The sequence below is a fragment of the Nerophis ophidion genome, linkage group LG06, assembly GCF_033978795.1.
Source record: "Nerophis ophidion isolate RoL-2023_Sa linkage group LG06, RoL_Noph_v1.0, whole genome shotgun sequence".
NCBI classification, from domain to species: Eukaryota; Metazoa; Chordata; class Actinopteri; order Syngnathiformes; family Syngnathidae; genus Nerophis; species Nerophis ophidion.
The window spans coordinates 40,065,906-40,092,169 of NC_084616.1; the positions used below are offsets into that span (position 1 = coordinate 40,065,906).

The following is a 26,264-nucleotide window of genomic DNA, read 5'->3' on the forward strand; positions in this document are numbered from 1 at the left end:
TCCAGTTTCTGCCATGTCTTCACATCACTTGCCCTTGGCCACTTGATGGTGCCCTTCCTTCCTGGTTCCCTCTTTTCTGTTTGCTGGGTGACTGGGGGGCTGGCGGGTCTACCTTCAGCATGCTCACATGCCAGGGGGGTACCGCTCCGCTCGGGGGGTTCTTCCTCTACCGTCCGCATATCAACAATGTTTGGACCCTTGGCTCTGTGGTTCTCTCCCCGGCTGGGGGTCCTGCTTGTCTTATCTGCCGGAGCAGTGCAAGGATGTTGCATGCCTTTCTTCTCGCTCTCCTTTTTCTTCCTCCCCTGATGACTCCGTAAGCCCCTGTATGTGGTCACTTTCCCCCATCCACACCTGCACAATCGGAAGGTCTTCATCTCGTTATCGATGTCGGTTCCAGTCGTTACCGAGTAGTCAGTCCTGTTAGGCCCATCTTCCACCCCGCCTCTCGGAGGGCCTTCGGGTTGTTTTTCCTTATTCGTTTTCGTGGTTAAAGGTTGGGTGTCTCCTGGCTAGGAGACTAGTGGGTTGGGTAACTAGCCGCCCACTCCCGGTACAGACTTTCCTGCTGTCATCCAGACTTTCCTGGAAGTCTTCCAGTCTTTCCTGGCTGTCAACTGCCCTTTCACAGTAGTCACTGGTTACCCAGAAATCAGATTGATTGTACAGATATGGTGTTGTTTCTGCTGGGCAAGTCTGCCTGACGCGCTTCCTACAGCGCCTTGGGTCAGCTGCAGGGTCATCAGCCGGGGACCACCGCTCATTGGAGTTTCGCTCTCTTTAACCCCGGAACGCCTCCTGGTGGCGGAGCGGTGGCAGGGACGTCTCCCTGCCACCCCCTGCAGCTGACCCATCTTATTGCCTCGACCCCCAGTACTTATCTCTCCTCCTCAGCCACAACCAGAAACTTTCCTTTTCTGCTTCCTCAGCAAGGGCCTTTGTTTCCCTTCGGAGCTTAGCCCCAGTCAATCCCAAATCTCGGAGCAGCCTTATGGTTGATGAACCGACGAAGCCCCGACAGCCTACTTCCACAGGGTAGATGGTAGTGGACCAGCCTGCCTCTCTGCACTCAGCAGCCAGATCTGCATACTTGGCTGCTTTGCGCTCGTATGCTGCCTGGATTCCCTCCTCCCAGGGGATGGTAAGCTCAACCAGCATGGCAGACTTGGTAACAGCAGACCACAGCACAATGTCTGGGCGGAGTGGAGTGGTGGTGATCTCACGGGGGAATTGGAGCTGTTTGCCAATGTCAGCCCTCATACTCCAGTCCCTTGCCAGAGAGAGGACACTGCGGGGGCCTCTTCGGCTGGTGTCTCCTTTGCCTTCCCCTGGCCTCACAAACATGACAGAACGTTGTTTGGCTATGGGTTGGCTGTTGGCCTCTCGTCTACTGCTCTCCAGGATTTCTGCCAGTTTCATCAGGACTTGGTCATGCCGCCATCTGAAGCGACCCTGTGTCAGCCCGATCTTGCAGCCTGATAGCAAGTGCTGCAGGCTGGCGTTGGGAGCACCACACAGGGGACAGCTCTCCTCCTGGCCGTACCACTGGTGGAGGTTTCTGGGGCATGGCAAGGTGTCATAAGTTGCCCTGAGTAGGAAGCTGAGTCTGGCTTGGGGCATCTTCCATAGGTCGGCCCAGCTGATGGGTCTGCTGAGGGTACCTTCCCAAGTGGTCCATCTTCCTTGGCGACCTTGAGACACGGCCTTGATGGTATATTGCTCCTGGTTCGCCCTTGAGACCTCCTCCACAACCATGGCTCTGCGTTCCCTCTTTGTGGCCTTGGACCAAAGGCGTGGAGAATCTCCCCAGCCAAGCCCCGCTCTTCCTACTTGCACCCTGCCAACTATCTCCTGGTGTTGGAGCCTGCCAATGGCTTTGGCAACCTCTGGCCCTGCTTGCCACTTCCGGCCTGTTCGGATTGGTACCTGTGCATTCCTCACTGTAGGATCTGAGGATTCTTCCAGCTCGAGAACCAATCTGGCCTTCTCCTGCTTGTAGCCCAGGGCGATGGACTGAATCGGCAGATGCAGTAAAGTTGCCCCAAACAAGCCAGTGTCGGAGAAGCAACGCGGTAGGCCCAGCCACTTTCGGATGTAGGAGTTTGCTACTCTTTCCAACCCGTTGGCTGTTGAGGATGGAATCTCGCACATCTTCAGTGGCCACATAACCCTTTGATACAGTGTGAAGTTGTAGCACCACAACTTGTACTTTCCGGGGAGCTGGCTCTTGTTGATGCTCGCTAGGCCTTCTGAGAGTTGTTTGCGTGCTGCCTTGCCTGCGTGCTTGTCCGACAGGTCCGCATTGTACTGCCTCCCCAGGCTTTGGATGGAGTGGTTGACCAGTAGAGGGATTTGCTCACCTCCTGCAACAAAGATGGTTTTGTCGTTCCTGGTGCCTTTGCGCAAGGAGAGGCTTTGTGACTTGGAGGGTTTTATCTTCATCCGTGCCCATGTCACTAGCTCATCCAGCCTCTTCAGACACCTTCTCATGCATGGGGCTGTTTGCAGCACCACAGTGACATCATCCATGTAGCTTCGGAGTGGTGGAAGCCTCTGCCCTGTCTGCAGCCTCATCCCATCTACAGTCTGACGGGCTCCGCGGAGGATGATTTCGAAAGCTGCAAAAAGAGGACTGGGGAGATGGAACACCCCATGGCTATGCCTACTTCCAGACGCTGCCATCCTGTTGTAAAATCTTGGAGGCTAAAACACATCTGAAAGTCCCTGAAGTAGCTGGTTACCAGGTTGATGATGGAAACAGGGACGTGGAAGAATTCCAATGCAAACTGGATGAGTTTGTGGGGGACAGAACCATAAGCGTTCGCAAGGTCAAGCCACACCACATGGAGGTCGTTCTTCTCCTGCTTGGCCCTCTGGATCTGTGTCCAAATCATAGAAGAATGCTCCACGCATCCTGGAAAACCTGGTACTCCTGCTTTCTGGCAGCTGGTGTCAATATAGCCATTCGCTGTGAGATAAGATGTTAGTCTCTTGGCCATGACTGCAAAGAAGATCTTTCCCTCGACATTCAACAGAGCAATACTCCTGAATTGGTTGATGTTATGGGACTCCTGTTCCTTCGGAATAAACACCGCCACAGCTCTCTGCCACTCCGACGGAATGAGTAGTTTCTTCCATGCTGTGCTCATTAGCTTCCACAAGCATTTCAGCACTTGAATGCTAAAAATGTTATGACGGACCGCCTTAAACGGAATGGTATAATTTTTTTTTCTATGAACGATAAAACCCTGAATATTGAGAACATATGAACATCACACCCCCCTAAATCGACATATTTTACTATCAAGCAAATTGCAACAAACACAGCGAAATGTGAACTTGAAGGGCAAAAAAAACAAAAAAAAACATGTCCAATCTGACATATGTGATACATCACTAAGCTTTAGAACTTTCTTGTGAAAATTTCCTTCCACGTCTGTCCCTAGTACCCGCCTTTCTGGCTGGCCGCTCTGGAAACACTCTGTGGAAAAAAACCACGCCCACATTGCTTGGTGCCCCGTCTGACCCGCTGTGACGTAGATTACCATAGTAGCTAGTAGGGTTGTACGGTATACGGGTGTTAGTGTACTTCCGCGATACTAATGAATCATATTCGGTACCATACCGCCTCTGAAAAGTACCGGTCTGCACCGCCCTAAGATTTTTTGTTAAAATAAAGCCAATAATGCAATTTTTTCTGGTGCCCTTTATTTAGAAAAGTACCGAAAAGTATCAAAATAATATTGGTATCAGAACAACACTAGTCACTTAAATATCATGCAAAAGTGCAGATTCCAACCATTGAAATATGTTGTATAGTTCAAGACTTCTCCCGTCCAAAGGCAAAACCCAGTAACTAAATTTTGGTCAAAACTGAGCTGATAATAATTTTGGAGTTCCTAGGTGATATGCTTTACATTAGTGTATGTGATATTGTAATTTGTTCCGTAAGTAAGCTGTTACGCGCATGGCAGGACCTAGCAACTACCACATAACCGCGTAGATACAACAGAAAAACCTAGTATCTCAAGGGACCAATAGGAGCTTCTTAGTCAGTCGCCTTATTGTCTTTAATGAGACATTTGCAGGAATGGGGGCCGACGGTCAACCTGATTATGTGATATTATGGCACGAGGGGATATTTGGAAGATTGGCCCAGGACTTTGCAAGCACCTTCATTAAATGTATTGTTCTTGATTCTTCCCCTTGCATACTCTTTTGGGCAGATAACTGTGGAGGTCAAAATAAAAACTGGACGATGTACACGGCTCTTGCCCAATGTGCAAACGCAGAATGGGGCCCACCCGAGATTGTAATAAAATATCTGGAGAAAGGGCACACGTTCATCAGAGCAGATTCAATCCATGGCTCAATCGGCAAGAAAATGAAAGCTCAAGAAAACATCTATACGTTTGATGAGTTTGTAGATCTTTGTAAGACAGCATCAAGCTAGATTGGTTTTCCTTTGTTTTCTCAAAATCAGCTAGAAGTGAGTTACTAGGTTTTGCCTTTGGACGGGAGAATTGTGGTCATTTGAAGACATCAGTACACATCTTATGGCAGCTACACTTTCCATCTTAAATATCTAAAAAAATATTTGGGAATGTCCGACGACCCAGATTGAAAAGTTTAACGGGCCGCATGTGGCCCCCGGGCCTTAGTTTGCCCAGGTCTGCTCCAGGAGGTATTATCTTTGTCCTCATTATGTCATATGAAACAAAAATTGAGCTGTTTGGCCACAATACCCAGCAATATGTTTGGAGGGGAAAAGGTCAGGCTTTTGGTGGTGGTGGTTGTGATATGCTCTGGGCCTGTTTTGCCACCAATGTAACTGATGCTTTACAGAGTAAATAGGACAATGAAAAAGGAAGATTACCTCCTAATTCTTTAGGACAACCTAAAATCATCAGCCCGGAGGTTGGGTGTTCCAACAAGACAATGACCACAAACACGCTTCAAAAGTGGTAAAGGAATGGCTAAATCAGGCTACACTTAAGGTTTTAGAATGCCGTTCCCAAAGTCCTGACTTAAACCCCATTGAGAACATGTGGACAATGCTGAAGAAGCAAGTCCATGTCAGAAAACCAACAAATGTAGCTGAACTGCACCGATTTTGTCAAGAGGAGTGGTCAAAAACTCATCCAGAAGCTTGCCAAAAGCTTGTGGTTGGCTACCAAAAGCGCCTAATTGCAGTAAAACTTGCCAAGAGACATGTAAACAAATATTAAGATTGTTGTACAAACCCCGTTTCCATATGAGTTGGGAATTTGTGTTGGATGTAAATACAAACAGAGTACAATGATTTACAAATCATTTTCAACCCATATTCAGTTGAATATGCTACAAAGACAACATATTTTAAGTTCAAACTGAAAAAAAATTTTTTTTTTTTGCAAATAATCGTTAACTTTAGAATTTGATGCCAGCAACACGTGACAAAGAAGTTGGGAAATACTGATGAAGTTTTGAGTACCTTGAAGGTAGAAAAGCGCTATACAAGTACAACCCATTTATTATTTAAGTTGAGGAATGCTCATCAAACACTTATTTGGAACATCCCACAGGTGTGCAGGCTAATTGGGAACAGGTGGGTTTAGGGGTGTAACGGTACGTGTATTTTGTATTGAACTGTTTCGGTACGGGGGTTTCGGTTCGGTTCGGAGGTGTATCGAACGACACGGACATATAAGTAGCACACCGCACGTTGTGTAAACAATGCACACCGAGGCACCATGAATTGATTTACGTGGACCCCGACTTAAACAAGTTGAAAAACTTATTGGGGTGTTACCATTTAGTGGTCAATTTTACGGAATATGTACTGTACTGTGGAATCTACTAATAAAAGTTTCAATCAATCAAAAAAAAAAACATCACACAGCATGCTAGCAGTGACAGAGCTAGGATAGACTGACCATACCTCCTCTCTTCATCGGACATGTCCTCTTTGCTGAGCTGTCCAGGTGGAGTTTCTTAAATGCCTCTAATGTCCGGCATTTTAAGTTAGGGTTGTGTGTATTTTCAATGTACATTCTGGGTTAGGAAGAGGTTAAAACAAAACAAAAAGTGCTGCACGCAGCAACATTCGTGAGGCAGGGGGAGAGACAGAGAGAGCAAGAGAGTTATGATAAACCCGCATGCGTCGCCAGGCTCTGCTTTTTACCCATAGATTTATAGGATTTAATTTTTTTTATTATCTAAGCAGGGGTGTCAAAAGTGGGCTCCGGAGGCCATTTGCGGCCCACAGCTAATGTTTTAAAGGCCCACGGCAAATTCTAAAAATAGTTTTAAAATAAACCAAAACATAAACAAAAGTGAAATAAAAAAGCTTAAATTTAAAAAAAAGTTGCAATGTTGACTAATAAAACAAAGCTGTTTTTTTTCTTTCAAACTGTCATTGCTCAAAACATAATATTTGAATCAAAATCAATGTTATTATGAATGATTGACCTATCCTAGTTTCCGATTACTTCACATCAAATATTCCAAAAGAAAAATATTTTTGGTGGAAGATTAAGCAAATTTATTAACTAAATAATCAAAAAAATTACATTTTGTTGTTTTCTTACTGTACCGAAAATGAACCGAACCGTGATCTCTGAACCGAGGTACATACCGAACCAAGATTTTTGTGTGCTGTTACACCCCTAGGTGGGTGCCATGATTGGGTATAAAAACAGCATCCCAAAAAATGCTCAGTCTTTCACAAGAAAGGATGGGGCGAGGTACACCCCTTTGTCCACAACTGCATGAGCAAATAGTCAAACAGTTTAAGAACAACGTTCCTCAAAGTGCAATTGCAGGAAATTTAGGGATTTCAACATTTATGGTCCATAATATCATCAAAAGGTTTAGACAATCTGGAGAAATCACTCCACGTAAGCGGCATGGCCGGAAACCAACATTGAATGACCGTGACCTTCGATCCCTCAGACGGCACTGTATCAAAAACAGACATCAGTCTCTAAAGGATATCACCACATGGGCTCAGGAACACTTCAGAAAACCACTGTCACTAAATACAGTTGGTCGCTACCTCTGTAAGTGCTAGTTAAATCTCTGCTATGCAGAGAAAAAGCCATTTATCAACAACATCCAGAAACGCCGTCGGCTTCTCTGAGCCCGAGATCATCTAAGATGGACTGATGCAAAGTGGAAAAGTGTTCTGTGGTCTGACGAGTCCACATTTCAAATTGTTTCTGGAAATATTCAACATTGTGTCATCCGGACCAAGAGGGAAACTAACCATTCAGACTGTTATCGACACAAAGTTCAAAAGCCAGCAACTGTAATGGTATGGGGGTGCATTAGTGCCCAAAGCACAGGTAACTTACACATCTCTGAAGGCACCATTAATGCTGAAAGGTACATACAGGTTTTGGAACAACATATACTGCCATTTAAGCGCCGTCTTTTTCATGGACGCCCCTGCTTATTTCGTAAAAAAAAGAGCGCGGGTACTCTCATGGCCCGCCTGCAGTCCAGACCTGTCTCCCCTCGAAAATGTGTGGCGCATTATGAAGCATAAAATACGACAGCGGAGACCCCGGACTGTTGAACGACTGAAGCTCTACATAAAACACGAATGGGAAAGAATTCCACTTTCAAAGCTTCAACAATTAGTTTCCTCAGTTACCAAACGTTTATTGAGTGTTGTTAAAAGAAAAGGTTATGGAACACAGTGGTGAACATGCCCTTTCCCAACTACTTTGGCACATGTTGCAGCCATGAAATTCTAAGTTAATTATTATTTGCAAAAAAATATATATATGTTATGAGTTTGAACATTAAATATCTTCTCTTTGTAGTGTAATCAATTGAATATGGGTTGAAAAGGACTTGCAAATCTTTGTGTTCCGTTTATATTTACATCCAACTCAATTTTCCAACTCACATGGAAACGGGGTTTGTATGTGTACTTTTGACTCAGCACATTTGGTCACATTTTCGGTAGACCCATAATAAATTCATAAAAGAACCAAACTTCACAAATGTTTTTCGTGACCAACAAGTATATGCTCCAATCACTCAATCAAAAAACAATTACAGTTGTAGAAATTATTGGAAACTCAAAACAGCCATGACATTATGTCCTTCACAAGTCTATATAAACGTTTGACCACAACTGTACCTAGAGACACTCTGGCTTAGTTCACTATGAGTGCTCGACTGATTGTTTTGTCATGATATCTTGGGAACATTATCATTAGTTTATGGTATTTTGTTTTAATTACTGTCCAGTGCTTGTATTTTTGTTTCTATTTCCTGTTTGCCTCCTTTTGCCATCATTCCAATTGTCTGGGCTTTGGCTTCCTCACCTGTGCCTGGTTGCCAATCAGGATGCTTTATATGCCAGCACAGTCCTCTGGAGATTTATCGACTTTTGTAATTTTACTTTGCATCATTGGGTTTGCTTTGTTCCTCACCATGTTGCTTTGTTAATGACCAAAATGTGCGTACGTTTACCTATGCTTCCTGTGCACTTCCAGGCTGAACTATGTATTTGTTTATGTTATTGAATACATTTTTATCTGCGCTATGCCTGTCATCGCTGCTTCCTGGGTTCCAGACCGACACCACCAAACCAAGACTGTAACATAAATGCTACAGCTGAAGCAAGTCTGAAACCGGACTTGACGTCACATGCCAAAAAGCTATCGAATTATGGCATCGTAGGATTATACTTGAATCGGTACGTTGTATTACTGACCGACTTCAGTCGGTACCTATAAAAGTACCAAATTTCGTACACATCTCTAATCATATGATGAGGCCAAACCTTGTGCAGAAAAATCTCAACATTTTGGCCCGAGAAAAAGATTTCCCTTGTATGTAGCACATGCTTTTTGCATGGCATCAATAGATAATGGTGTTTCTGTCAGAAATCCGCTAGCTGGTCTTACATTTTGAGCAGTTGCGCAGACAAATAATGGAATTGCTGCGGAGTTTAGTGCTCCTTTTTATAAGCCATCTCAACTTTCATCGCCCTCTCGAAAGGATTTCTTTCTCACTCTTTAAACATTAGTCAACTTTTAATTCGCAAAACAGGCAACGTGCCCTGTAAGCTTTCTGAATTATTTGACGTGCCCTCACAACTTAAAAGTGAAAAATATCGCCCAGAATAAATATTCCATTGTCTTTTCAGTATTAAATAGAGAGATGTCCGATAATGGCTTTTTTGCCGATATCCGATATTCTGATATTGTCCAACTCTTAATTACCAATTCCGATATCAACCGATACCGATATATACAGTCGTGGAATTAACATATTATTATGTCTAATTTTGTTGTGATTCCCCCGCTGGATGCATTTAACAATGTAACAAGGTTTTACAAAATTAATAAACTCAATTTTTGGGAAAAAATGCCAACATGGGACTGCCACATTTATTATTGAAGTCACAAAGTGTATTAATTTTTTAAAACATGCATCAAAACAGCAGAATTTGGGTCATGTTCTCCCTGAGAGAGCTTGAGGAGATTGAGATGGGGGGGGTTACGGGGTAGCAGGTCTCATGTCTTTTGAACATGTTTTGTTTGGCTATGTTCTGTTTGGTTTTTGGACTCTTTTAATTTCTGTTTACGCTCCATTGTTTTAGTTACCATGACAACTCATTAACTTCAGCTGCCTCATTTTTTTGGACTAACGCACCTGTGTTAATCAATACTTTACTATTTAAGCTTGTAGTTGCCAGGCAGTCGGGCTGGCGTCATCACTCCTGCTCACTTCATGTCATAGATACTCCTGACATTGAATAACATTTTCATGCTCATTATTCATGCTTGATTCATGCTGCTCTTGTCTTGACACGTAAGTTTTCTTTGTTATTCAAGCCACAGTTTAGTGCGTTGTTTAGTTCATGTTTCATGTCCTAAATTGTTTTTGCCTCCGCCTTGTGCGCGCCTTTTGTTTGGTACTTTTTGAGTAAAAGATTAAAGGCTTACTGAAACCCACTACTACCGACCACGCAGTCTGATAGTTTATATATCAATGATGAAATATTAACATTGCAACACATGCCAATACGGCCTTTTTAGTTTACTAAATTGCAATTTTAAATTTCCCGCAAAGTGTCGTGTTGAAAACGTCGCGGTATGATGACGCGTGCGTTTGACGTCTCGGGTTGTAGCGGACATTATTTTCCAGCCCGATCCAAGCTATAAGTAGTCTGCTTTAATCGCATAATTACACAGTATTCTGGACATCTGTGTTGCTGAATCTTTTGCAATTTGTTCAATTAATAATGGAGAAGTCATAGTAGAAAGATGGAGGTGGGAATCTTTTAGCCTTTAGCCACACAAACACAGCCGGTGTTTCCTTGTTTAAAATTCACGAAGGTGAAGCTTTACTATGGAACAGAGCGGTCATGCGAACATGGATCCCGACCACATGTCAACCGGCAGTTTTCGGTGAGAAAATTGTGGTAATAAGTCGGCTCTTCCTGCTGCAGCTACGTGACTTCCCTCGGAGACGCTCGCGGTCAACACACCCATGGCCACACCCCTCCGACTTTCAGGTACTATTTAATCTCACTAAAACACTAGCAACACAATAGGCAGATAAGGGATTTTCCAGAATTATCCTAGTAAATGTGTCTAATAACACCTGAATCGCTCCCACTGCAATCGCCTTTTTTTTCATTGTTTTACTTTTTTTAATTTTAATTTTTTTCTAGGTTTTCACTCTAAATTTCGTCATCCACAAATCTATCATACTCGCTCAAATTAATGGGGAAATTGTCGCTTTCTCGGTCCGAATAGCTCTTGCTGCTGGAGGCTATGATTATAAACAATGTGAGGATGTGAGGAGCCCTACAACCCGTGACGTCACGCGCACATCGTCTGCTACTTCCGGTTACAGGCAAGGCTTTTTTATTAGCGACTAAAAGTTGCAAACTTTATCGTCGATGTTCTCTTCTAAATCCTTTCAGCAAAAATATGGCAATATCGCGAAATGATCAAGTACGACACATAGAATGGACCTGCTATTCCCGTTTAAATAAGAACATCTCATTTCAGTAGGCCTTTAAATCATGTATTTACCTTCACGCCATGTCCAATCTAGTTATTTTGCATCTCGGGAAAACAATCCACGCAGATAACTGCACCATAGTCCTAGTTATGACAGCAGGGGGTGTATATTGTAGTGTCCCGGAAGAGTTAGTGCTGCAAGGGGTTCTGGGTATTTGTTCTGTTGTGTTTTATGTTGTGTTACGGTGTGGATGTTCTCTATCATTCTTGTTTGGTGTGGGTTCACAGTGTGGCACATATTTTTAACAGTGTTAAACTTGTTATACGGCCACACTCATTGTGACCTGTATGGCTATGGACCAGGTATGCTTTGCATTCACTTGTTTTTGTGAAAACCCGTAGAAATTATGTGACTGGTCCGGCACACAGAGGAAAAGCCTTTTAGCTTAATTGGCGCTCTGTACTTTTCCCTACGTCTGTGTTACACAGCGGCGTTTTAAAAAGTCATACATTTTACTTTTTGAAACCGATACCGATCCTTTTTAAAGCGATACCGATCATTTCCGATATTACAGTTAAAAGCATTTATCGGCCGATAATATCGGCAGTCTGATTATATCGGCAGTCCGATATTATCGGCATCCCTAATTAAATATGATGATATAAGAGTGGCATGGTGGCAACAGGGTCACCTCAGTTTCAATCTTTGTGTAACCATTTTGAGCCTCCAGGGTTTCCTGTCTAATAACATATAGTTCATACTTTTTAACCTGATGATGTTTTATTTATTTTTATATTTCAAGCAGTTATTCATTAGCATGGGTTACTAATAAAGGGCTTATTTTGCACAGCCTGTTGATTAATTTGAGCACTGCGGCCACCTCCTTGGAGCTTTGTGTATTGTTCAAGCATAAATAAAGATGGTAATACTGCAAGTACCCTTGACTTCTCACCTTATTTCGTCGATGTGAATATGAAGGATCTAACTATCTGACTACGCTTGGTACCACAGGTGTAAAAAATAAAACCTAATATGATACTGAAGTCATGTGTTTGTGTGTTGAACAGGTGTGACCATGAAGCTGATGGATGAAGTCGCAGGCATTGTTGCAGCACGTCACTGTAACACCAACATAGTCACTGCCTCTGTGGACGCCATCAATTTCCATCGCAAGATCAAGAAAGGTGACTGACTGCGCCCATTCATCAAACACTTCATGCACAAAAGTATTAAGACACACTTAAACAGAGGTGTGGACTCGAGTCACATGACTTGGACCCGAGACAGACTCGAGTCATGAATTTGATGACTTAAGACTCGACTTGACAAAATGTAAAAAGACTTGCAACTCGACTTAGACTTTAACATCAATGACTTGTGACTTGACTTGGATTTGAGCCTTTTGACTTGACATGACTTGCTACTTTCCCCAAAACCCAACGATTAAAAAGTTATTCAGGAGCGCTGCGTATCTTCCATCGTGTACAAGTGTATGTGAAGTGAATTGTGAATTATATTTATACAGCGCTTTTCTCTAGTGACTCAAAGAGCTTTACATAGTGAAACCCAATATCTGAGTTACATTTAAACCAGTGTGGGTGGCACTGGGAGCAGGTGGGTAAAGTGTCTTGCCCAAGGACACAACAGCAGTGACTAGGATGGCGGAAGCGGGAATCGAACCTGCAACCCTCAAGTTGCTGGCACGGCCGCTCTACCAACCGAGCTATACCGCAGTGTGCGCGCTACCTGTCAGAACAACAGCCAATCAAATTACATCCACGTTATTTTCGTCATACAGCATTCATCCAATCAAATTGCAGAAAAAACAACGAAGAGCTCTCAAACAAAGCGCCAGTGTGGGAAAATTATGCCAAAAATAGTTTTGTTCGGGTATTAAAACAATGACTTGGTCAACAAATAAAGAATTGCCGTATGCAAAACATGCGGTTGGAAGATTACAGACGGAGACGCAACAACTTCCAACTTCGTTCGACATTTGAAGATGCACAATGAAGGGTAAGTTTTGAATGTAAGCTAACGTTTACTGGCTGAGTAACGTAACTTTTATTTGCTGTGTAGTTAAATTAGTGAGGCTGTAAACTCACTGCTAACGTTAGAACCATAGACATCTTATAGGTAAACGCAGCATCGACCACTATACTGCCGCTGACAAGACGAGACGCGTGGCCACCATCTTGGAGTGGTGATCAACTCCACTCAGTGCAATTCATTTGGCAGGAGCAATGAACTGTCAGCGCATTTTATCTCACTGAATACCACTGATTTTCACGCGCTTTTTTTGTCATACGTGTAACTATGATAAAGGACACATGTTTTGGCGTGTTCATAGTTTCCTTAACAGTAATAGAATATTCTTATATGCCATTAGTGACCAGACGTCCAAGATCAAAACTGGGAATAATAATCCCAGAGAAGGGGGGAAAAAACGGTCAGCTATTTTTAAATTGAAGAAACAATATGATTAGGTTATATCCATCCATCCATCCATTTTCTACCGCTTATTCCCTTTCGGGGTCGCGGGGGGCGCTGGCGCCTATCTCAGCTACAATCGGGCGGAAGGCAGGGTACACCCTGGACAAGTCGCCACCTCATCGCAGGGCCAACACAGATAGACAAACAACATTCACACTCACATTCACACACTAGGGCCAATTTAGTGTTGCCAATCAACCTATCCCCAGGTGCATGTCTTTGGAAGTGGGAGGAAGCCGGAGTACCCGGAGGGAACCCACGCATTCACCGGGAGAACATGCAAACTCCACACAGAAAGATCCCGAGCCTGGATTTGAACCCAGGACTGCAGGAACTTCGTATTGTGAGGCAGACGCACATATACATGTGTATATCCTACATAAACAATGTATGAATATATCCATCCATTTTCTACCGCTTATTCCCTTTCGGGGTCGCGGGGGGCGCTGGCGCCTATCTCAGCTACAATCGGGCGGAAGGCAGGGTACACCCTGGACAAGTCGCCACCTCATCGCAGGGCCAACACAGATAGACAAACAACATTCACACTCACATTCACACACTAGGGCCAATTTAGTGTTGCCAATCAACCTATCCCCAGGTGCATGTCTTTGGAAGTGGGAGGAAGCCGGAGTACCCGGAGGGAACACACGCATTCACGGGGAGAACATGCAAACTCCACACAGAAAGATCCCGAGCCTGGATTTGAACCCAGGACTGCAGGACCTTCGTATTGTGAGGCAGACGCACTAACTCCTCTGCCACCGTGAAGCCCTGTATGAATATATTAGATATCTATATATCTTACGGACCAATAGACTTTATCTCTGTTGCTGCAACAGCAGATAGTTTATTTTGTCCTAAAACTTTGTATTTTTTTTGTATTATGTTCTTCCTCTAAACGATCATGTTTACAGTGATTGTTTTATATGTATTTTTCATGTATGTTGCTTTGGATAAAAGTGTCTGCCAAATACTTAAACATATATAAAAGCCTGAAAGTCTTTATATCAGCTAAAGCCACCAATCTGTTTCACTGGATTCAGAATAAAACCAAAGTCTGTCTTACCCAACAATGTTAGTATTTGAATATTGTCACTTGAAGACTTATTCCTGGTTACAATTATACTGTTAAGAGAGTATCGTCTTATGTTTTGCCTAAAATGATGAATGCATCATAATCAGTGGTGGCTGGTGAATTTTGTTTTAGGTGTGGCTGAAAGTTTGTAAACCAAATACCAGTAGGGGGGTCATCCTCCTCCAGAAGATTTCTTTGTGATTTTCACATGCAAATATTGAAGATCTTTGCTCCTTCACAACTCTGGGATAATATTCTTTTCACAAAATACACGTATGTTAATGTTAAATCTTACTTGTGAAAAGTAATCCCCCGATTCCTATTTTCAACAGTCCGCTCATTTAAGCAGGAAAATGCTGAACACCAGCCCGGCATCTTTGTTTTCTACCTCTCAACTGTCAGTTTAGGCTGCTTGGCAACTCCTCATCACCACTTCAAGATGGTGGCCAAATTGCTCGCGTAGCAGCAGCCAATGCTGGGTCTACTTATAAGATGTCTACGGTTATAAGTCATTGCAAAAACTACAATCTGTTGCGTCCACTGCAGTTCACTACCTTTTTTTTAAGCAGGGTTGCATGAGGTACCTACACATAATGTTACGTTAGTGAATGTATCACACACAGTAACGCAAAGTTAGACGGCGGTCAGCAGCACCACGTATTTTAGCCACCTACAAAAACACAAACATAGTCAAATAAAGGTCAGTTAAAATGTATACTATATTAAATATATGTGTACAAATTCCATAGCGCCCTGACATCTAAAAAGTACAACTCTGTTCATTGTTATGTTCATGTATTTATGGTTTTCATGTGTACGCACACTTTAAAACACATACAGCATGAGATGAGATCAATGAGATAAGGTAAAAACAGGATGGAAACTGCTGTGGAACTAGTTCCAATGCAATATGCCATGGAAATACAATGATAACACTTTTGTGCAAATAATTACAGTGCACTTGTTTTTTCAAATGTGATTATTCTGTAAAGGAATGAGTTACATGTTTAAAATAACTGGTTAATAGTGCTATTATGAAGTGCAATTTCAGCACTATTTTCTTTTATAGTAAATACATACATCGTTTTAAAAGCATACACAATCTGTGTAAATATATTAGTCTGTGGTTTAAAAGGACTTGAAATGACTCGAAACTCAAAATGCAGGACTTGGGACTTGACTTGAGACTTTTCAATTTTGACTTGGACTTGACTCGGGACTTGAGGGCAAAGACTTGAGACTTACTTGTGACTTGCAAAACAATGACTTGGTCCCACCTCTGCACTTAAACTCCTTAACAATGCTTGGTTACTTGGTTATAGCGTCTACAGCAGGGGTCTCAAACTCAATTTACCTGGAGGCCACTGGATGCAGAGTCTGGGTGAGGCCGGGCTGCGAGAAAAGATTTCTTAAAAAAATATTTTTTAAATGTCTTTATTTTTATTTTCAACACAAAACAAAATCAAAATATAAATGAACACAATGAGAATTAAGTAAATAAATCAGTCATAGGTAATAACAATAATAATTTGATTTCTCCAGTCAGCAACAATCTGTACACATACTTACTGTGATGTTATGAGCTCGGGCAAGGGTCGGCAACCCGCGGCTCTGGAGCCGCATGCGGCTCTTTAGCGCCGCCCTAGTGGCTTTCTAGAGCTTTTTCAAAAATGTATGAAAAATGGACAAAGATGAGGGGAAAAAAATGTCACGTTCGGCGCGCATCGTGTGCGCGTGATGCACGAGGACCAGACAGGCAGGAGTAGCAGGTAAGACTTGATTTAATGTATAAAATGATAAAAGAACACTTATACAAATGCAAAAGAAAGCGCGTGCAACGCACGGGGAGCTAGGCTAAACACTAGCACTCAATAAAAAGTCCACAGAAGCGCGTGTCGAGCGCACAGAAGCTAAGGAGGAACTTAGCAAGCCAGAACAGGACAAACTTAACCAAACGTGCGTGTTGCAAAGAGCAAGTGACGAACCCAGGCAGAACAAAGGGAGGAGGCAGCTTTAAATACAAAAACAATAATCAAAAACAGGTGTGCGTCAAACGGCCAGTGCAGGTGGACAAATCAAGTCGCCATGGTGACAAAAACAAACAAGGAAGTGCACCAACTAAGAATCAGAAGCGTCCATGAACCAACAAGATAAACACAAAAGACTCAAAACCAAATAATGTAAGATCCGAGCAGCGGATCTTAACAAAAAACATATTTTTTGTTTTAATATGGTTTCTGTAGGAGGACCAAAATGACACAAACCTCCCTAAATGTTATAAAGCACACTGTGTATATTAAACATGCTTCACTGATTCAAGTATTTGGCGAGCGCCGTTTTGTTCTACTTATTTTATCGGCCCATGAACTCTTTTGTGCCACTTCTTTTTCTGTCTCATTTTGTCCACCAAACTTTTAATGTTGTGCATGAATGCACCAAGGTCAGTTTTGCGGATGTTATTAACTTGTGAGGAGTGCTAATCAGACGTAGTTGGTCACTGCATGACTGCAAGCTATATCAATGCTAACATGCTATTTAGGCTAGCTCTATGTACAAACCCTGTTTCCATATGAGTTGGGAAGTTGTGTTAGATGGAAATATAAATGGAATAGAATGATTTGCAAATCCTTTTCAACCCATATTCAATTGAATGAACTACAAAGACAAGATATTTGATGTTCAAACTCATAAACTTAATTTTTTTTTGCAAATAATAATTAACTTAGAACTTCATGGCTGCAACACGTGCCAAAGTAGTTGGGAAAGGGTATGTTCACCACTTTGTTACATCACATCTTCTTTTAACGACACTCAATAAACGTTTGGGAACCGAGGAAACTAATTGTTGAAGTTTTGAAAGTGGAATTCTTTCCCATCCTTGTTTAATGTAGAGTTTCAGTTGTTCAACAGTCCGGGGTCTCCGCTGTCGTATTTTACGTTTCATAATGCGCCACACATTTTCGATGGGAGACATGTCAGGACTGCAGGCGAGCCAGGAAACTACCCGCACTCTTTTACTACAAAGCCACGCTGTTGTAACACGTGGCTTGGCATTGTTTGCTGAAATAAGCAGGGGCGTCCATGATAACGTTGCTTAAATGGCAACATATGTTGCTCCAAAACCTGCATGTACCTTTCAGCATTAATGGTGCCTTCACAGATGTGTAATTTACCCATGCCTTGGGCATTAATGCACCCCCATACCATCACAGATACTGGCTTTTGAACTTTGCGCCTATAACAATCCGGATGGTTATTTTCCTCTTTGTTCCGGAGGACACCACGTCCACAGTTTCCAAATATAATTTGAAATGTGGACTCATCAGACCACAGAACACTTTACCACTTTGCATTAATCCATCTTAGATGAGCTCGGGCCCAGAGAAGCCGGCGGGGTTCCTTGGTGTTGTTGATAAATGGCTTTCGCTTTGCATAGTAGAGTTTTAACTTGCACTTACAGATGTAGAGACCAACGGTAGTTACTGACAATGGTTTTATGAAGTGTTCCTGAGACCATGTGGTGATATCCTTTTACACACTGATGTCGGTTTTTGATGCAGTACCGCCTGAGGGATCAGAAGTCCGTAATATCATGGCTTACGTGCAGGGATTTCTCCAGATTCTCTGAACCTTTTGAAGATTTTACGGACCGTAGATGGTAAAATCCCTAAATTCCTTGCAATAGCTCGTTGAGAAATGTTGTTCTAAAACTGTTCGACAATTTGTTTACAAAGTGGTGACCCTCACCCCATCCTTGTTTGTGATTTACTTAGCATTTCATGGAAGCTGCTTTTACACCCAATCATGGCACCCACCTGTTCCCAAATAGCCTGCATTCCTTTGGGATGTTCCAAATAAGTGTTTGATGAGCATTCCTCAACTTTATCAGTATTTATTTCCACCTTTCCCAACTTCTTTGTCACATGTTGCTGGCATCAAATTCTAAAGTTAATGATTATTTGCAAAAAAAAAAATGTTTTTATCAGTTTTAACTTCAAATATATTGTCTTTGTAGTGCATTCAGTTGAATATGGGTTGAAAATGATTTGCAAATCATCGTATTCCGTTTATATTTACATCTAACACAATTTCCCAACTCATATGGAAACAGGGTTTGTACATATTGCATCATTATGCCTCATTTGTAGGTATATTCGAGCTCATTTAGTTGCCCTTAAGTCCTCATAGTTCAATTTATATCTCATGACACACTATCTGTATGTAACATGGCTTTTAATTTTTTGCGGCTCCAGACAGATTTTTTGGGGGTATTTTTGGTCCAATATTGCGCTTTCAACATTTCGGGTTGTCGACCCCTGAGCTCGGGAAAATAAGAACTACACTACCCAGCATGCAACAGTAGTGACGAGCATGCGCGGTAGCCCCGGTGAAGGTTGTATGTTGCCATGTCGGCAGCTAGAATGTGGTTTTGAGCACACTATGGAGTTTACAGTTACGGTAGCACAATTAGCCCCGAATGGGCTAACCTCACGTCTAACGTGTTACACGTCCGATACTGTCGGAGTATCAGCGCTGGGGTCCAGTGCACCATAGTTTTGTATTGTCACTCGGTCCTTCACTGGAATGCTTCGGAAGCTACCGGACCCGGTACAGCGGCGCCGGGGGAGGGAGCGAGAGAGAGACACACACACAGTGACAGAGAGCTAGCAGGCGGGCGAGCGAGCGAGGGAGGAAGAGCACGTGCGGGTCTAGTGGAAAAGCGACAAAACATTTCTCTGCTTGCATCACGCAAGTCACGTCAATGTTCCGCCCTCGAGAGCCACATACCACACCGTGATTGGTTGATTCCTTCAGCTCCGCACACAACGCTGTCAAGTGCCATTCATATAAAACTTGCGGGCTGCACTAACATTAAGCTTTCATATTAAATTGGCGCCGCAGAATAATTGCGGCTCGCGGGCCGTGTGTCTGACACCCCTGGTATACACAGATTTTTTGCAGCTTGAACTGTTGTTGTTTTGTTTTTAAATATAAAAATCCAAAGGGAGACATGCAAATGATGGAAAAATCCACTTAATCATACACCACCCGCTCCATGATCATAGGATTGTGCATCAGATGTGACACACAAACTAATGTTTTGCAGCCCCGACAAAGACGGGCTCATTTTCCAAGAAGTCTACTTTATTATTTGAGTTTTAAAATAGACCCCAGACTGCAGGGATAACGCCTTCCTTCCCCGTCTCCATGGCAACCAGCAGTAATAACACAGTTTGAGCACATTATCGGAGTAAAGAAACAACCTTCCTGACAAAAGCAGTTGATTACTTATTTTCATGTCATACACAAAAGGAAAAGAATGACGGGCTTAGCATTGATATGTTAGAGTGCTCCTTTATTTTGTCTAACCATCACAATTTATAAACACTCCTTTTAATGAATGGTTTGCTAAACACTGAAACATTTTTTTGTTTTTGACATCCTTTTTATCCTTATCAAGGTTGTGTCGTGACCGTAACGGGTCATCTCACGTTCGTCAGTAACAAGTCCATGGAGATAGAAGTGCTGGTCGACGCCTGCTCGCTGGTCGATGCTGAGAAAGTCAACAATCGCGCCGTCTCAGCCTTCTTCACGTTCATCTCGCTGGACAAGTTTGGCAAAGCTCAGCCTGTTCCTCCTCTCAAGGTCAGTACCATCTCGCCGCACTCATAATGTGGAAAATGATGACACACCGCTTTAAATGTGTCTCATAATATCAATCAATCAATGTTTATTTATATAGCCTTAAATCACAAGTGTCTTAAAGGGCTGCACAAACCACAACGACACAACATCTTCAGTAGAGCCCACATAAGTGCAAGGAAAAACTAACCCCAGTGGGATGTCGGTGACAATGATGACTATGAAAGACCTTGGAGAGGACCGCATATGTAGACATTAAAAGAATAAGTTAAATCAAATATATCAGATGGAAAAATTAACTGGGAAACTAACGTAAAAAATATACTACATAAAAAGTATTTCAATAATGAACAAAGGAAATTGTGTTTTAGACCAAAAATCACTTAATATTCTCTACTGCTGGCTTTTGATATCATACTTGAGCTATTGCGCAGGAATATGGGGAAATAAGTAGTACACTTCAATCACTAACCGTGTTACAAAATAATGTTGAACACAGAGAACACACAACCCCTTAATTTATGGAATAAAAATATGGAAATTCCAGGATTTGGTGCATTTGCTAACTACTAAAGTTATGCGCAAAGCAAACGCTAACCTGCCACCCAAGAATATTCAATAATTCTTCTCAACAAAAGAGGAGAAATATAACCTTAGAGAGAAAGCTAACTTAAAACATTTGTATGCACATACAATACTTAAAATCTTTAGCATATGATGAGTCTGTGGAATTACATTATAGAATGGATTAAAAAAAGAAATTAAACAATGTACTAATATCATCTAGGTTAAAAAGCTATTCCAACTTAAAGTATTTACAAAGTACCAGGAAGAAGAATTTTGATAAACATCTTATATAGGTTTTATTCATCATACCTAACTTAACTATTTATTAAGAGATCCGGTGTATTTCATTGATGTAAATTATTTTACAAAATAAGGACAGAAAGTGAACATATATGCTGCTACTAAATTGCCATAAATTGGATAAGGGGTAGGATTAAATAACCTTGGCTTCTTCCTACTACTTTTTGAACATGAGTTATTACAGAAATGTAACAATGTATCACTTGTAATTGTTCGAAATAAGTTTAAACCAACCCAAACCTTAGACATATAATTTACAAGTTTTTAATCCTATCAACATGGGATTGGACAATTTGTTTGTTTTCTGCAAATATTTCTTTATTAAACGTTATGCTTTTTTTTTTTACCTACCTCAACACAAAATAGACACAAACAGTCTTCGACAGACATAACCATGGTTGGGGTGGTGGTTTTTTTCAGCCCACCTAACCATCTTAATATTGTACATTAAAATATTTTAATAAGAAATTCTAGTGTTAATCTGTTTTCCAACGCTTTGTACGTCTTTGTATTTTTCTAAAATATAATTTCCAATTTAGAGCAAATAAGGTTTTTCTTCACATTGTACATTTATTTGAGCATGGGTTTAGGAGCACATTTTCAACATATCCAAACTAAGAAATGAAGGTTTCCCTAGACTTAAACAGTATCTGTACGTCTTTAGTACATTTGATTTGTAAAAAAAAATGGTGGTATTTGGCCATCTTCAATACAACTTCCCACTTGTGGCTGGGGCTGCAGTCATACATGACGAGCACACGTAAATTGCGCATTAAAAAAATAGTGCCGTTAAACGAAATTAGCGTTTACTTGTTATAATCGCATTAACCCTGTTAATTACAAATATGAATTTTGTTAATATTGTATTGATTTTAGGGTATTAGAATAATTGAAGGCATGTTTCTATACATGCAATAAAATACTGTACCAGGTATGAAAAAATCTGTAAAACATTTTGAATAACTCACAATGAAAGTATAATTGCTTTGGTAATGATAACAGTTATGTCTGTTGTGTGCTTTTTGACCTTGACCGTATGTCTGCTCACACTTTTCACCTCTGGGAGCAGAAAAGGGAGAAAAATGAGGTACAAAGATTAATTAAGTGGACCTTAAAGGCCTACTGAAATGAGATTTTCTTATTTAAACGGGGATAGCAGGTCCATTCTATGTGTCATACTTGATCATTTCGCGATATTACCATATTTTTGCTGAAAGGATTTAGTAGAGAACATCCACGATAAAGTTCGCAACTTTCGGTGCTAAGAGAAATGCCCTGACTCTACCGGAAGTCACAGACGATGACGTCACATGTTTGATGGCTCCTCGCATATTCACATTGTTTTTAATGGGAGCCTCCAACAAAAAGTGCTATTCGGACCGAGAAAACTACAATTTCCCCATTCATTTGAGCGAGGATGAAAGATTTATGTTTGAGGATATTGATAGTGACGGACTAGAAAAAAAAAAAAAACGCGATTGATTCCGATGTTTTTAGATACCTTTACTTGGTTAATTCTGGGAAATCTTTCTATTGTGTTGCTAGTGTTTTAGTGAGTTTAATATTACCTGATAGTCGGAAGGGTGTCTCAACGGGTGTCTTGACCCCTTTGTCTCAGGGGAGTCGATGGCAGCTATAGACTGCACAAGCTCAGCATTTTTCCGGTAAGAAGCCACTTTTTAACCACAATTTTCTCACCGAAACCTGCTGGTTGACATGTGGTCGGAAACCATGTTCGCTTGACCGCGCTCTGATCCATAGTAAAGTTTCACCTCCAGGAATTTTAAACAAGGAATCACCGTGTGTTTGTGTGACTTAAGGCCAAAGCTTCCCAACTCCATCTTTCTACTGTGACTTCTCCAATTGAACAAATTGCAAAAGATTCAGCAACACAGATGTCCAAAAAACTGTATAATTATGCCGTTAAAGCAGACGACATTTAGCTGTGTGTGTTCGCAGCGCTCATACTTCCTAAAAACCCGTGACGTCTTGCGTAGACGTCATCATTACACGACGTTTCGAAGACGAAACTCCCGGGAAATGTAAAATTGTAATTTAGTAAACTAAAAAGGCCGTATTGGCATGTGTTGCAATGTTAATATTTCATCATTGATATATAAACTATCAGACTCCGTGGTGGGTAGTAGTGGGTTTCAGTAGGCCTTTAAGAAAGTTGCAAAGAAGTTACTGGTGTTTTTATAGAGGTTAAAATGAAAAAAAAAAAAAAATCACATCACATTGCTGGTCTCAAATGTAACTCCATTACTCTGTTCTGGGTCCATCTTTGTTTGGTCTACTGTATAAGCATGAATTGTGACATCACAGATATTCACAACTCTGTAATAAGTAAGTAGAAACTAGCACTCGACTTTTTGTAGTGAACCATGACTGTGAGAAAAGGGGTTGGTTGGTGGTACTTAAGTGGTCGTTTTTTGGGTTTGTTTGTTTTTTTGTTCTGTCCATCTACTCAGGCAAATCATATTGTTGATATAAATGCCCATATCGGCTGTACAAATTTACTTTACAAAAGAGAAGTGTGGGATACTTCTCTTGTTGTCTTATTTGTATTTGACTTTATTAAATGGATTTATATTATCATTTGGTGCAGCCGGGCCGGAGCGGGAGGGGATGAAAAGAGGAAAAAAAGGAAGACAGAGGGGGAAATTGTGGGGGCAAGAGGAGATAGGTCAGAGAGACAACAATAACAACAACAACAATAGAACATCAGCAAATAGGATATATACAAATATGATGGTGAAAGTAATAGCAATGAAGCAGTTAGTAAAATAAATAATACAGAAATGACAATGAACATTATTAATACACTACAAATGGAGCAATACAAATACCAATAGAAATAGCACTATTGATGATAAGTATTGACAGTAATTACCTATTCTATCAACAATACAATTGTTCAAATGTAACAATACATGTATCTAATGATAACTTGAAATACAAAATAAAGCAGATACATGGAGGGGAAGAAAGATAAGCCAACTATATTAACCTTGTAGATTGTTATAGTAACAGTAGGTTATGCTTTGTCAGTGTGCCATGTGTTACTCAGTTTCCCCTAGGGCAGGCCTAGGGAACCTATGGCTCTCGAGCCAGATGTGGCTCTTTTGATGACTGCATCTGGCTCTCAGATACATCTTAGCTGATATTGCTTAAATGGTAAATGGGTTGTACTTGTATAGCGCTTTCTACCCCTTTTTAAGGAGCCCATAGCACTTTGACAGTATTTCCACATTCGCCCATTCACACACACATTCACACACTGATGGTGGGAGCTGCCATGCAAGGCGCTCACCAAGACCCATCAGGAGAAAGGTTGGGTTGTCTTGCCAAAGGACACAACGGACATGACTAGGATGGTAGAAGGTGGGGATTGAACCAATAACCCTCAGATTGCTGGCACATTCACTCTACCAACTTCGCCACGCCGTCCCCTTAAAACGATTAGTAATGAATAATTCTGCTGGTAATCAGTATTAAAAATAACGTTCGACATATAAAAATTCTTATGCATTTTAATCCATCCATCCGTTTTCAACCGCACCTGTTCAAAAAGTCACATCAACGGTAAGAAGTCCATCCATCCATTTTCTACCACTTGTCCTTTTTGGGGTCACGGGGGTTGCTGGAGCCTATCTCAGCTGCATTTGGGCGGAAGGCGGGCTACACCCTGGACAAGTCGCAATCTCAACACAGATAGACAGACGACATTCACACTCACATTCACACACTAGGGCCAATTAGTGTTGCCAAAAAAGTATTTTATTTAATATTGGTTAGCTTCAGAACAAAAATAAGACTTCCATCCATCCATTTTCTACCGCTTATTCCCTTATACTCTAAAAATGTAGGTCTTCCTTAAAAAATGCATGCATTTAGTTGTAATCAATGTTAAAACATATTATATGGCTCTCACGTAATACACTTTAAAATATTTGGCTTTCATGGCTCTCTCAGCCAAAAAGGTTCCCGACCCCTGCCCAAGGGCAACAACGTTAATACAGTATATGTTTGATGAAATGTGATTTAATGCATGAGTGCATGTATGTAGATGTACTTGTATATGTACAGTATATGTATGTTTGTACAGTGAATGTATAATTACGCTATGTATACTGTATATGTATGTTTGTACAGTGAATGTATATGTACAGTATATGTATGTTTGTACAGTGAATGTATATGTACAGTATATGTATGTTTGTACAGTGAATGTATATGTACAGTATATGTATGTTTGTACAGTGAATGTATATGTACAGTATATGTATGTTTGTACAGTGAATGTATATGTACAGTATGTATACTGTATATGTATGTTTGTACAGTGAATGTATAATTACGCTATGTATACTGTATATGTATGTTTGTACAGTGAATGTATATGTACAGTATGTATACAGTATATGTATGTCTGTACAGTGAATGTATATGTACCGTATGTATACTGTATATGTATGTTTGTACAGTGAATGTATATGTACAGTATGTATACTGTATATGTATGTTTGTACAGTGAATGTATAATTACGCTATGTATACTGTATATGTATGTTTGTACAGTGAATGTACATGTACAGTATGTATACAGTATATGTATGTCTGTACAGTGAATGTATATGTACCGTATGTATACTGTATATGTATGTTTGTACAGTGAATGTGCGTGTGGATGGCTTGAGTGGTCGTTATGACTCGAACTATTTGCCTGAAGCCCATAAGAGGCGGTATCTTTAGCCAAGGAAGATGATTAAATGCCTTGCTATGTCAGAATCACAGATCCTTAAGTGGCCCGCTGAAGCACTTCTTTCAGCATATTCATGTTTACGTGCACACTCTTATCCATATCCTGATTGTATGCAAACTCTGCACACACTGACCATCAGCAACTTTCATATTTTCACGCTCCATTCTTCTGCCCTGATGCTCACAAAAAAATGCATAGAGGTTTTTTTTTTATTCTTTATGCGGTATATTATTTCTTATAATAAATACAGATAAATATCACAGTTTTGTCCAACAAACTAGTATTTTCTTTAGAAACAAATATGATTTTGACTTTTATGTACAGTACTAGACAAAGGTTTAGGGACATTAATTCATGCATTTGAATAACCAGGCATACTCAAACTTTGAAATGGTACTGTATTTCTGATTATAAGTCCTAACACATACAAACTATTTATAGCAG

The 26,264-nt window shown here is 41.2% G+C and overlaps 1 protein-coding gene across 2 annotated transcripts in view; it reads left to right on the plus strand.

Annotated features, from left to right (window-relative positions):
* The window catches only part of acot7 (acyl-CoA thioesterase 7), a 153,306-nt gene that overhangs the window by 97,348 nt on the left and 29,694 nt on the right, over positions 1 to 26,264 (plus strand). For both annotated transcript variants that reach the window (XM_061903759.1, XM_061903761.1), the window contains exons 7-8: positions 12,042 to 12,158; positions 20,007 to 20,191. In XM_061903759.1, coding sequence (XP_061759743.1) covers positions 12,042 to 12,158; positions 20,007 to 20,191 — 302 coding nt within the window. The remainder of the gene's footprint in view (positions 1 to 12,041; positions 12,159 to 20,006; positions 20,192 to 26,264) is intronic.